This window comes from Anomaloglossus baeobatrachus, chromosome 5 (genome assembly GCF_048569485.1).
Source record: "Anomaloglossus baeobatrachus isolate aAnoBae1 chromosome 5, aAnoBae1.hap1, whole genome shotgun sequence".
NCBI classification, from domain to species: Eukaryota; Metazoa; Chordata; class Amphibia; order Anura; family Aromobatidae; genus Anomaloglossus; species Anomaloglossus baeobatrachus.
Genome location: NC_134357.1, coordinates 528,800,518 through 528,813,947, shown reverse-complemented (window position 1 = coordinate 528,813,947; position 13,430 = coordinate 528,800,518). Strand labels below are relative to the sequence as shown.

General features: G+C 43.7%; 1 protein-coding gene across 1 annotated transcript in view; it reads right to left on the bottom strand.

Moving 5' to 3' along the window:
• The window catches only part of LOC142312157 (uncharacterized), a 228,838-nt gene that overhangs the window by 136,002 nt on the left and 79,406 nt on the right, over nt 1-13,430 (bottom strand). The window contains exon 12 of the mRNA XM_075351059.1: nt 12,546-13,223. Within this exon, the coding sequence (XP_075207174.1) occupies nt 12,546-13,223 (678 nt within the window). The remainder of the gene's footprint in view (nt 1-12,545; nt 13,224-13,430) is intronic.

The following is a 13,430-nucleotide window of genomic DNA, read 5'->3' as shown; positions in this document are numbered from 1 at the left end:
ATCGGGGTAATAAGGAGTTTTTGGCAGCCCATAGCTGCTAATAAGTCCTAGATTCCTCGCCGCGCTGGTGATCGGGGAGCGGTAAGTATGAGAGAGGGCTGCTCACTTCAGTCACTCGGGGGATTAGCGGTCACTGGTGAATCCTTCACAGGTGACCGCTAATCAGTACGCAGCACACAGAGCCGCGGCATGACAATGAAGTCGGGTGAAGTTCACCCGAGTTCATTCTCATCGCGCAACTCTGTCTGCTGTCAGCCGACATGTATCAACGACATTGTGTAACACACAAACGGACATTCCACGTACACATACACGGGCATTTTACACACAAACACGGACATTTTACACGTACACACGTCTCGCATACGCCATCACACGGATGCCATACGTACCGGAGAAACGCCCCGAAAAAACGGAACACAGACCCGAAAAACGGACCGTGTCACATTGACGGTTTTTTTGCGGAAGTGTGTTTTAGGCCTTACAGATAGCTGTGTTAAATTATCCCCTGTATAAAAGTCTCCTGTCCACAGACTCAATTATTTAGACTCTAACCTCTACAACATGGGCAAGACCAAAGAGCTCTCTAAGGATGTCAGGGACAAGATAATAGACCTGTACAAGGCTGGAATGGGCCACAAAACCATAAGTAAGATGCTGGCTGAGAAGGAGACAACTGTTGGTGCAATAGTAAGAAAATGGAAGAAATACAAAATGACTGTCAATCGACATCAATCTGGGGCGCCATGCAAAATCTCACCTATCCAGGATCATGAGGAAGGTGAGATAGCCTAAAACTACACGGGGAGAACTTGTTAATGATCTTAATGCAGCTGGGACCACTGTCACCAATAAAACCATTGCTAACACATTACACCGCAATGGCTTAAAATCCTACAGTTTCCACAAAGTCCCACTGCCCAAGAAGGCCCATGTGCAGCCCATCTGAAGCTTGCCAGTGAACACTTGGATGATTCTGAGAGTGATTGGGAGAAGGTGCTGTGGTCAGATGAGACAAACATTGAGCTCTTTGGCATTAGCTCAACTCGCCATGTTTGGAGGAAGAGAAATGTTGCCTATGACCCAAAGAGCACCGTCCCCACTGCAAGCATGGAGGTGGAAACATGTTTTGGGGGTGTTTCTCTGCTAAGGACACAGACCTACTTCACCGCATCAATGGATGGAGTCATTTACCGTAAAATCCTGAGTTACAACCTCCTTCCCTCCACCAGGACATTAAAATAGGTCATGGCTGGGTCTTCCAGCACAACAGTGACCCAAAACATACAGTTAAGGCAACAAAGGAGTGGCTCAAAAAACAAATTAAAGTCATGGAGTGGCCTACACAGTCTCCAGGCCTTAATCCCATAGAAAACTTATGGAGGGAGCTGAAGCTCCAAGTTGCCAAAAGACAGCCTTAAAATCTTAATGTTTTAGAGATGATTTGCAAAGAGGAGTGGACCAAAATTCCTCCTGAAATGTGCACAAACCTCATCATTAACTACAAAAAACATCTGACTGCTGTGCTTGCCAACAAGGGTTTTGCCACTAAGTATTAAGTCTTGTTTGCCAGAGGGATCAAATATAATTTCTCTCTGCAAAATGCAAATAAATGTATATAATTTATACAATGTGACTTTCTGGATTTTATTTTTGATATTCTATCTCTCAGTGTAAGGCTGGGGCCACCCGAGCATTAATGCAACACAATCGTATAAATCTCGGTTCCCGCTCTGCTGGAGTGTAAGCAGAGTGTCATGCGATTGTCATGCCACTGTGCTGCGATCACAACACAGCTGTGGAGGAGAGGGGCGGATGCTGCGAAGGGGAGGGATTTATCTCCCCATCTCCTCCATTATCAGCTGATGCGATTCTCGCACCGCACTCACATTATACCGCTGTAATGCGAGTGCAATGCGATGTTTCTCTCGCATCCATAAACTTGTATGGGTGCGAGTGAAACTGAATCGGCTTCTACCCACAGTATGCTGTGACTGTTTTCTAGGTCCGATTAGGGCTGAGAAAAAAAAAATTGCTCATGGGAGCTGCCCCATAAAGTAACATGGGTCCAGATGGAATGCAATATTTTTATTTTTTTTTAATCGCATTCCACTTGCTCCGTTTTACTTGCCGTGTTTGCTTACCCTTAAAATTAACCTACCCTTAAAATTAAAGACTGTTCATGTCTTTGTCAATGGGCAAACCTACAAAATAAGCAAGGAATCAAATAATTATTTCCCTCACTGTACTTATAGTCTATGTTCATTCCCCACCTCTCTAACACAGGAAATAAAATACATAGACACCTGTTAATATGGGATATGTGTTCATTTCCTTATTATCTACATATGTTCCATGTTTGTTCCCCACCTAACAAGCTCAGGGAATATAATATACACCTGTTTATATGGGATATGTGTTAATTTCCCTATTATATATATATACTGTATATTCCATGTTCACTCCCCACCTAAGACAGGGAATAAAATATACACCTGTTTGTGTAGGATATTTGTTCTTTCCCCTGTAATCTACATACAGTGTGTCCACCCATATCCTGTCCGCCGCCATCAACTTGAGAACGGCGGCTATAGGCATAGAACTGGTGTCTAGGTATAGTAAAGTAGCGATGCGCTACGCAATGAAACCACCTATAGCGCCACCTGGTGGAAAACAATGGAGTTAGCATTTTTATCTCGAAAATGGAACGAGATATAGAACAAAAGTGAATTACAAAATTGTAGGGCATCATCAATTCAATACGAATCGACACCTTGCATACAGAAATGCTATGATTAGAACATGTAAAACTCACAAGACTGCGAACGTGAAGCGATACCTCATGGAGACATTCCTACAAGTCATTGGGTATGGTGGCTGCGTGGAGTGACCTCCACGCTCACCTGACCTGGCCCCATTGGAGTTCTTTTTGTGAGGTCACATCAAACAGCAGGTGTATGCGACCCCTCCACCAACATTGCAGGACCTATGACGACGTATCACAGATGCTTGTGCAAAAGTGTCACCTACCATATTGCACAACGTGCAGCAAGATACAGTATGCTGACCAGAGTCCAGATGTGCATTGCAGCTGACGGTGGCCACTTTCAGCATCAAAGTTAAATGAGTGCCATATGGGTAACTAGCATTCAATGTTTTTGGGGGGTCATGGGTTTCATGTCATAAGCATTTCTGTATGCAAGGTGTCGATTCGTATTGAATTGATGATGCCCTACAATTTTTGAATTCACTTTTTTTCTCTCTCATTCCGTTTGAGATAAAAATGCTAACTCCATTGTTTTCCACAAGGTGGCGCTATAGGTGGTTTCATTGCGTAGCGCATGGCTACTTTACTATACCTAGACACCACTTCTATGCCTATAGCTGCCGCCGTTCTCAAGTTAATGGCGGTGGACAGGATATGGCTAGACACACTGTACACTGTGTGCAGAATTATTAGGCAGATGAGTATTTTGATCACATGATACTTTTTATACATGTTGTCCTGCTCCAAGCTGTACAGGCTTGAGAGCCAACTACCATTTAAGTAAATCATGTGATGTGCATCTCTGTAATAAGGAGGGGTGTGGTGTAATGACATCAACACCCTATAAAAGGTGTGCTTAATTATTAGGAAACTTCCTTTCCTTTGGCAAAATGGGTCAGAAGAGAGATTTTATGGGCTCTGAAAAGTCAAAAATTGTGAGATGTCTTGCAGAGGGATAGAGCAGTCTTGAAATCGCCAAACATTTGAATCGTGATCACCGAACAATCAAGCGTTTCATGGCAAATAACCAACAGGGTCGCAAGAAGCGTGTTGGGTAAAAAAGGCACAAAATAACTGCCCATAAATTGAGGAAAATCAAGCGTGAAGCTGCCAAGATGCCATTTGCCACCAGTGTGGCCATATTTCAGAGCTGCAATGTTACTGGAGTGTCAAAAAGCACAAGGTGTGCCATACTCGGGGACATGGCCGAGGTAAGGAAGGCTGAAAAACGACCACCTTTGAACAAGAAACATAAGAGAAAACGTCAAGACTGGGCCAAGAAACATATTAAGACTGATTTTTCAAAGGTTTATGGACTGATGAAATGAGAGTAACTCTTGATAGGCCAGATGGATGGACCATAGGCTAGATTAGTAAAAGGCAGAGAGCTCCACTCCGACTCAGACGCCAGCAAGATGGAGGTAGGGTACTGGTATGGGCTGGTATCATCAAAGATGAACTTGTGGGACCTTTTCAGGTTGAGGATGGAGTGAAGCTCAACTCCCAGACCTACTGCCAGTTTCTGGAAGACAACTTCTTTAAGCAGTGGTACAGGAAGAAGTCGGTATCGTTAAAGAAAAAATATGATTTTCATGCAGGACAATGCTCCATCACATGCATCTAACTACTTCACAATGTGGCTGGCCAGTAAAGGTCTAAAAGATGAAGAAATAATGACATGGCCCCCTTGTTCACCTGATCTGAACCCCATAGAGAACCTGTGGTCCCTCATAAAATGTGAGATCTACAGGGATGGAAAACAGGACACCTCCCTCTCGGAACAGTGTCTGGGAGGCTGTGGTGGCTGTTGCACGCAATGTTGATCGTAAACTGATCAAGCAACTGACAGAATCTATGGATGGTAGGCTGTTGAGTGTCATCATAAAGAAAAGTGGCTATATTGGTCACTAATTTTTTTGGGCTTTGTTTTTGCATGTCAGAAATATTTATTTCTAAATTTTGTGGTTATATTGGTTTACCTGGTGAAAATAAACAAGTGAGATGGGAATATATCTGGTTTTTATTAAGTTGCTCAATAATTCTGCACAGTAATAGTTACCTGCACAAACAGATATCCTCCTAAGATAGCCAAATCTAAAGAAACCCCACTCCAACTTCCAAAAATATTAAGCTTTGATATTTATGAATTTTTGGGTTGATTGAGAACATAGTTGTTGATCAATAATAAAAAAAATCCTCTAAAATACAACTTGCCTAATAATTCTACACGCGGTGTATATTACATGTTCATTCCCTACCTAAAAAGCACACGGAATATAATATACACTGCAGATCAAAATTAGAGGACAATGTATGATCACTTGCTTTTTTCAGAAATAACGTAATCTACATTGATCACCATCTGAAGGGTTTTTTTTGTAAGGGGTGCACCATGCCACTAGAACAGTGTTTTACAGAAGATCCAAACTTTATCAGCATTAAACTTTTATTTTGTCCAAAACATGATGATCAGAATTAGAGATCAACAATGACTGTAGCACAGAGAAAGATTGTAACTCAATTTTCTGAACGTAACAACAATCACCATTCAGTAGGAAGTGTACAGGCCTTTGCTGTGAATGACTTCAGCACATCTGTGGCCACAGAACATCACTAGTCTCTCACACTGCTCTGGTGTGATTTTAGCCCACTCTTCCTCCAGTCTCTTCCACAGTTCTCTGACTGTTGTGGGTTTCTTGGCCATAACTTTGTCACCAAGGATTTTCCAGAGGTTTTCTATTGGGTTTAGATCAGGACTCTGGGCTGGCCATTTCATTGTTCAGTGTTTTCTGTTTCAAGGAACTGCTTTACCAGTTTTGCTGGGTGACAGGGTGCACTGTCCTGCATGAAAATTGCTGGCTGACTAATGAACGCAAGTAACGAACTATGTGGGTTGAAGAAGGTTCCAATACAGAATTGCATTCACTCTGCCATGTAGCTGTATGAGAGGTTCAACTCCTGCTGCAGAATACATTCCCCAAACCATGCATGACACTGTCTCCACCACCTTTCACTGACTTCTTAACACACTTTGGGTTGTCTTTCCCCAGTTTGTCAATGAACATAGTGTTTCCCATTAGACCCAAACAAATTAAACTTGCTTTTATTACTAAAATGAACTGTGGACCACTTCTCTGTTCTAGCCTTTTGATTCTTTCTGCTAATGAGGTTTGATCACTGCAATAGGCTTTCACAACAAATGTTCTTAAACAGGGTTTGTCAGATAATTAAGGAAATTAATACATCTTTTTAACCCCTTAATGACCACAGGCCGTACGCCTTAAACCATCAAGGTGTAATCACCTGCGGCTGCTGCAGACAGCCAGAGGTGAGTCCTGCACATGTCATCTGATTTGAACAGCTGATATCTGTACCTCCCAGACGTAGCTGCATCCGCGATCCACCTGCACCTGTTAACCCCTTAAATCATGCTGTCAAAATGTGACAGCACAATTTAAATGCCTGCCGTGGTAAATGTTTACTTACCTGCTGCCATCGGAAGTCACGAGATGTGATCACGTGGAGCCGATGATTGCCATGGTAGCACACGTTCATGTGAGGACTCCTGTAGCTATCATGACTGTAACAGCTGGCAGAGTGCTGCCTGTTACAAGAGATGAACATTTCAGCTGATCTGAGCTGTGTAGCTGTGATCAACAGACTAGTAAAGTAAAAAAAACAAACAAAATACTAAATGTTCAAATCACCCCCTTTTCACCCCATTGAAAATTAAAGGGTTAAAAATATACACACATTTGGTATTGCCGCGTTCAAAAATCTATATATAAAATTTTATATATAAAATCAATTAATCTGATTAGTAAACGGCGCAGCAGCAAAAAAAATCCTAACACCATATTAACGAGTTTCTGGTGCGGCTGTAGCTGCTTTAGGGCCGCTCACTCTTCTTCTGGAGACATTCTTTTACCTTCATGCATATTCACTGCTTCCCCTGCCCACCGCCAGTCCTGCTGTCTGTGATTGGTGCATTCCTTTTGCTACATATTGTATACAGAAATATAAGAGTGGAATATTGGTTTTTATTTGCCTTTTGGATAACTGATGTCTGTTAGTAACGACACATTTTTAACTCACAATTTCTAAATTACTTTATTTTGTCATTTACTTGTCTATACATTGTTTCTTGTACAATTTGTAGCTTCTCCTCATGTGAATTTTTCTGGGAATAGTCAACAAAATATGATATATGATATTAAAGTAAACCCTCTCACTTTCTAGGTAAGATAACAACTTATCCTGTATGATATTTTTTTTTTTTTATCATAAAGGTTTTTATTGAGTTTTCAGAAAAATACAAACTTCTCATACAACAACATCAAGAACAGGAGCATTGAGTAGCAAGAGGTGGAATAGCCTCGAGCCATTATCAGAATATCAATCTGGGACATTAAATACCCCTTACAACAACAACCTGAACATAGGAGCAGGGAGGGAGGGGGGAAAGAGAGGGGGTGGGGGAAGCAGCTCTACAAGACATTCTTAGGCATAATCAATTTATTTATGGTGTAGGTGTCGGTATCTGGGGGAGGGCCGTTGCATAAAGGGAAGTGGCCCACGGGTGCCATTGTTTAAGTCTCACCGTTCTCTTCTCTAGGTTGGGGGCCAAGTTGGTTTCGTATAGCCAGTGTAGGTTGATCCTCTCAATTAGATCTCTTTTTGTAGGGGGGCTCACCGACCTCCACTTGTATGCCACACAGTACCTGCCAGCTATGAGAATGTGAGAAATGATGTTTTTTAAAAGATCCGGGATCCCATCTAAGCCAATGTGTAGCACCGCTAAGGTTGGGTTTGGAGAAAGGCGGAGACTAGTAACCTCATGGATTAGATTGAACACCTCCTGCCAGAAGTTAGATAACTTAGGGCAAAACCACCACATATGACATAAGGTGCCCCTGTGGTTGCAGCCCCTCCAGCACAGTGGTGACACATGTGGGGAAAAAGAAGCCAGTTTAGTAGGGGAGTTGTACCACCTCAGATGAACCTTTTTTAATTGCTCTATATGATTGAGACAAGAAGAGAACTTGTGGATCCATTTTGAGGCCGCGAACCATTCTTGCGGCGGAAGCGGAGAAGCTAGATCTTTTTCCCATTTGAGCATATACGGCAATTGTTTGTCCGGTTGTGGGGAGTTTAGCATATTATGGATATATGAAAGGCCTTTGATTTTGCTATTTTGAAAGAATTTTTTAATTGAGGCGTGGTCAGCTGTCGTGGGAGCCGGGAGATGAGGAGCGGACTGAAGAAAGTGACGTATTTGAAAAAACTGGAATAGACTGTGTCGGGGAAGGTTAAATTTATCACACATTTCTGAGTACGGGAGTAGGACGCCTTCTCTATAGAGATCTGCTAGGGTGATTGGACCTCCACGTGTCCAGGCGGCAAGATTCAAGTTCGGAATGAAGGCTTCTAGCGATCTAAGGGGAATGCTGGGACCTAAAGCATGTGACACTGGCTTGCTCCACAAGGACCAAGCTTTCTTTAGAGCTGCTGTGGTGGGTAGAAGATCGCCGGGGGGCGAAGGGGTTAGGAGCAGGGAGTCTATGAATTGTTTAGGGGAGTGGACCTGTGCCCAGGTGTACTCAATCTGTAACCATCTTAAGTCTGAATCATTCCTCCACCAATCTCGAGCCGGTTCCAGGATAGCGGCTCTGTGGTATGTTAGAATATTAGGAATACCCATTCCTCCACCACTTAACGGGGCATGCATGCATCTCAGGGCTATTCTAGGTTTTTTCCCAGCCCATATAAATTTACTCATTATCGAATGAATTTTGGTGAGATACCATTGCGGAATTGTTAGGGGCAGGCACCGAAGTAAGTAGATAATTTTTGGGAGGCAGATCATTTTAAAGGTCTGCATTCTCGCCACCCAAGAGAGCGGGAGAAGAGAAAGGCGAGTAAGTTCTCTATCCAGTGAGGTGTGCAGGGTCAGCAGATTTTTCCGGATCACGGAGTGTAGCGGGGCCAGTATAATACCCAGGTAGGGGATACCCTCGTCTTCCCATTTGAAGGGGTAAAGATGAGAAAGAGTGGCTCTAGTTGAGGCGGGCAGGAAGAGCGGAAAAATTAAGGACTTGGTAATATTAAGCTTGTAATACGAGACTTGAGCGAAGGAGGACAGGATCTCCATTACATGTTTTAGGGACACCTCTACATTAGTGCAGGATAAAATCACATCATCCGCATATAGACTGATCACATGGTTTGTACTCCCCACTCGAATCCCCGAGATCCGAGGGCATTCACGGATAGTCTGCGCCAGAGGCTCTATAGCAAGGGCATAGATGATAGGGGAGAGCGGACACCCCTGGCGTGTCCCATTGGATAATTCAAAACTCCGAGATATAAATCCGGATGCCAGAACTTTGGCGTTAGGGTTAGAGTATAGTGCCATTATGGCGGTAAGTATGGGGCCTTCAAATCCAAACTTGGCCAGTACAGATTTCAGATATCCCCAGTGCACCCTGTCAAACGCCTTCTCTGCGTCCAAGGACAGGAATACACTGGGGATTTTCCTCCCCTCAGCCACCGCAATCAGGTCCAGCATACGTCTCGTCCCATCTTTCGCCTGCCTCCCCGCCACAAACCCCACTTGATCCGGGGAAATCAGTGATGGAAGGACTTTATGTATTCTAGCTGAGATTATTTTGGCGTATAATTTTAAGTCGCAGTTTAGGAGGGATATTGGCCTGAAGTTTCCTGGTGAAATAGGGGGTTTTCCTGGCTTTGGCAGGGTAGTTATAATGGCCTCTAGATTATTTGGTGAAATATCTGCTGTGGCTCGCCAAGAGGAGAAAAGTCTCAGGAGGAAAGGAGACAGGGTTTCAGTGAATTGCCTATAATAGGAGTTAGTGAGGCCGTCTGGGCCTGGAGCTGAATTTCTTTTGGCTGTGCTCACCGCCTGGCGAACCTCTTCCAGGGAGAAAGGGGAATTTAGTTGCTCTAGATGTACTGTAGATAACCGAGGAAGATTAATATTGTTTAAGAAGGAATTAATTGCCGATTGGGTAGGCTTTGGGGCATTGGGGTCATTTTTAAGGTTGTAGAGAGACTGATAAAAATCAGCGAATGCATTGGCTATTTCCGTTGGGTTGCGTATTGTGGCATTAGAACCCGTCACGAGGTATTCAATTTTGTTTTGCATTTCTCGTTTTTTAACCCTCCTGGCTAGTAAGGCACCCGCCCTGTCACCCATCATATAGTACCGCTGTTTGAGGGATCTTAAATTTTTCTCATAGTCTACCATCAGCAATTGGCGGAGCTGTGTTCTTAGTTTCCTGAGTTCGTCAGATGTTGACATGTTTGGGGCAGATTTATTGTGGGCTTCTAAAAGCGCTATGTGGGACAGTAGAGCTTTGGAAGTTGCCTGACGCCTCCTTTTCTCCCTAGTGGCAATTTTGATGAATGACCCCCTAATAAAGGCCTTGTGTGCAGACCATAGCGTTTCCTCTGTCACCTCCTTGTTGTCATTAAATTTAAAAAACTCTGCGAGGTCGGCCTGCAACTCCTCAGAGAGTTGTCTACAGGCCAGGAGGGAGTCATTCATGCGCCACCGGGTAAAAACGGGCGTGCGGCTTTGCTCCTGGACTGTCAGGTATATGGGGGCATGGTCCGACCAAGCTATAAGTCCAATTTTTGAATCTGAGCAATCCAAAATAAGTGAGCTTTCAACCAGAAAGTAGTCCAATCTGCTGTATGAGGTGAACCGAGGTGAGAAGAATGTGTAGTCCCTCTCATTTGCATGTTGGTATCTCCATATATCATGGAGATGCCTTTCTGAAATTATTGTGCTCATTTCCTTCCTCTTTACAGCAGTATTGGAGCAATCCAGAGTGCTGGACATTAACATGTTAAAATCCCCGCAGATTATTTGCTTACCCTCTGTAACGGATGAAAGCTTGGAAAGAAACCTCCGCAGAAAGCTGATCTGACCAGAGTTGGGGGCGTAAAGGGTTGCAATAGTATACTTAGAGCCATTTATGGAGCAATTAATAATGGCGTATCTACCTTCAGGGTCTAAATGTTGGGAATGTAGTGTGAACGCAACAGTATTTTTTACACAAATGAATACTCCAGCCTTTTTTTTTTTCCCACAAGCCAGCAGTATGAAAGGAAATTTAGCATTATTTAACCTGTGCGAGTCCCCCTGGAGGAGATGAGACTCTTGACCACAAATCACGTCACATTTGGATTTAACCACTTCTCGCCAAAACATGGATCTCTTGGCCGGCGAGTTCAGGCCCCTAACATTTATAGACATACAGTTCAGTACCATTGTACATGAAAAAAAGTCTCTTGCCTAGAGCTGCGGGGGGAGAAAGGAAGGTTAGGCAGGAAAGAGGTAACACTGACAACATTAACATCACTAACATTACTGATGTAGGGAGCATCAGTCCACATAGAAAAAAGCCCAAAAAGGGGGCCTGCGGTATGGTGGAAATGTACCGCCATGGGGGCTCAGGGTCCTGGTTGAACAGAACCAGCGGACCTTAAAAGTAGCAACTAAGTCTCAGCCGCGACTCAGACATATCACATAACTCACGCGACGGACCAATCTTCATTCACTTTATCCCTTTGGGATGATCCTGTGGCTCTTGGAGATCTGGCCGGGAGATTTGCCATGTTCCATGAGGATAGGAGCTTTGCCAACTGTTGTGGGGAATGGCAGACGTGGGTGTTTCCTGCACGGAAAAGCAGGATCTTTACAGGGAAACCCCATCTATAGGATATAGCTTCATCCCTGAGAATTTTGGTATAAGGGGCAAATTCCCTCCTTTTTGCCAGGGTTCCTGCAGACAGATCCGGAAAAATGGACAGGTGCCGGAATTGCTCAGACAGAGGCGGCCTCCTTCTCAGGGCTCGCAGCAGGGCTTCTTTGGTCTTGTAAAAGTGCAGGCGAGCCAAAGTGTCCCGGGGGGCATCAGCACTGAGGGATTTAGGCTTAGGGACTCTGTGTATTCTGTCCACCAGGAAATCAGTTGCAGACAGGTCTGGGAGCAGCTCCTGCAGCAAGGAGCCTAGAAAGCTCTGCAGCCCCTTGTCTGGTATGGCCTCTGGAATTCCTCTGATTCTTATGTTGTTTCTGCGGGACCTGTCCTCTAAATCCAAGACCTTGGTATGGAGCTTTTGCACTTGTTCCTCCAGTGCTGCATTGGCATCAATGAGGCTATTGTGTGACTTTGTCAGCTCCTGCATTTTAGTTTCAATGTGTGCTGTGCGACTGCCTATGGCAGTGATATCTCCCCTCAGCTCAGCCACCATATCTTTCCAATCCTGCTGCAGTGATGAGCGGAGGGCACTGAGCAGTTTCTGCATGGTACCTTTGGTAAGCGGTATATCTGCAGCGTCTGTGTCCAAGTCTGGGCCTGCTGTGGATCCCCTCCTGGATGAGCGTGAGGAAGCTGTGGAGGAGGATGCTGCTGCCATTTTCCCTCTTCCCGTGCTGGAGAAGAAGTCTGTAACTTTCGCCGGGGACGGCTTCTTCTGGGACTTTCCCCTTGGCATGCCACGTTCCTGGGTACCTCCGCAGCACTTTCCCCCCGTGTGCAGAGAGATTGGTGCCACTGGTGAGCCGCAGTGAGCCGGTTAGGAGTCGAGGTGGCTGGAGCTCAGCAGCTAGGTGACCGGTGCCATTAGCAAGCAGGCCACGCCCCCCCTGTATGATATTTTTGATGTTCAAGAAGAGACCGTTTGTGAGGAAAACATTTTCCGCATTCTGAACATGAGTACGGCTTCTCTCCTGTGTGAATTTTCTTATGTCTAACAACATTTGATTTGTCTGTAAAACATTTCCCACAATCTGAACAAGAATATGGCTTCTCCCCTGTGTGCCGTCTCTGGTGTGTAACAAAATGCATTTTATGTGCAAAACATTTCCCACATACTGAACATGAAAATGGCTTCTCCCCCGTGTGCATTTTCTGGTGTCTAATAAAATTTGATTTCTCTGCAAAACATTTCCCACATTCTAAACATGAATATGGCTGCTCCCCTGTGTGACTTCTCTTATGTTTATCAAGATATGATTTCTTTACAAAACATTTCCCACACTCTAAACATGACAAAAGCTTCTCTCCTGTGTGAGTTCTTTGGTGTAGAACAAGATTTGATTTATGTGCAAAACATTTCTCACATTCTGAACATGAAAATCGCTTCTTCCCTGTGTGAATTCTTTCAAATTTAACAAGATCTGATTTACGGTTAATTATTTCCCCACTCTTTACACCTTTGTGACTTTTAGTTTTCTTAATAGTCTGTGATGAATCAGAAGATATTACTTGTTTAAAAGGATGTAATGATTGTTCTTTGCTGTGAAGGGATGATGGTAAATCTGGAATAATGGCATTCTCCTCAATTGTATCTTGTGTGATATCAAAGTTATCTGATTTAAAAACAGAAGATGTCAGCTGTCCCTCTAATCTCCTGGTACAGTTATCTGCCAAAAATAAAAGCAATTATTTTGAACAAAATATCCTTAAAAATTATATTCTTATATCATTTCCATATAATATGTATTGAGAAATTGCAAATTCTGTAAAGTAATTAAATAATTCCCTAAGGGAAAAAAAAAAAAACGTTTTACAATATAACAGTAGAAAGGAGGGTGAAGAACCACAAAGGAAATTGTTATAAAAATATATAT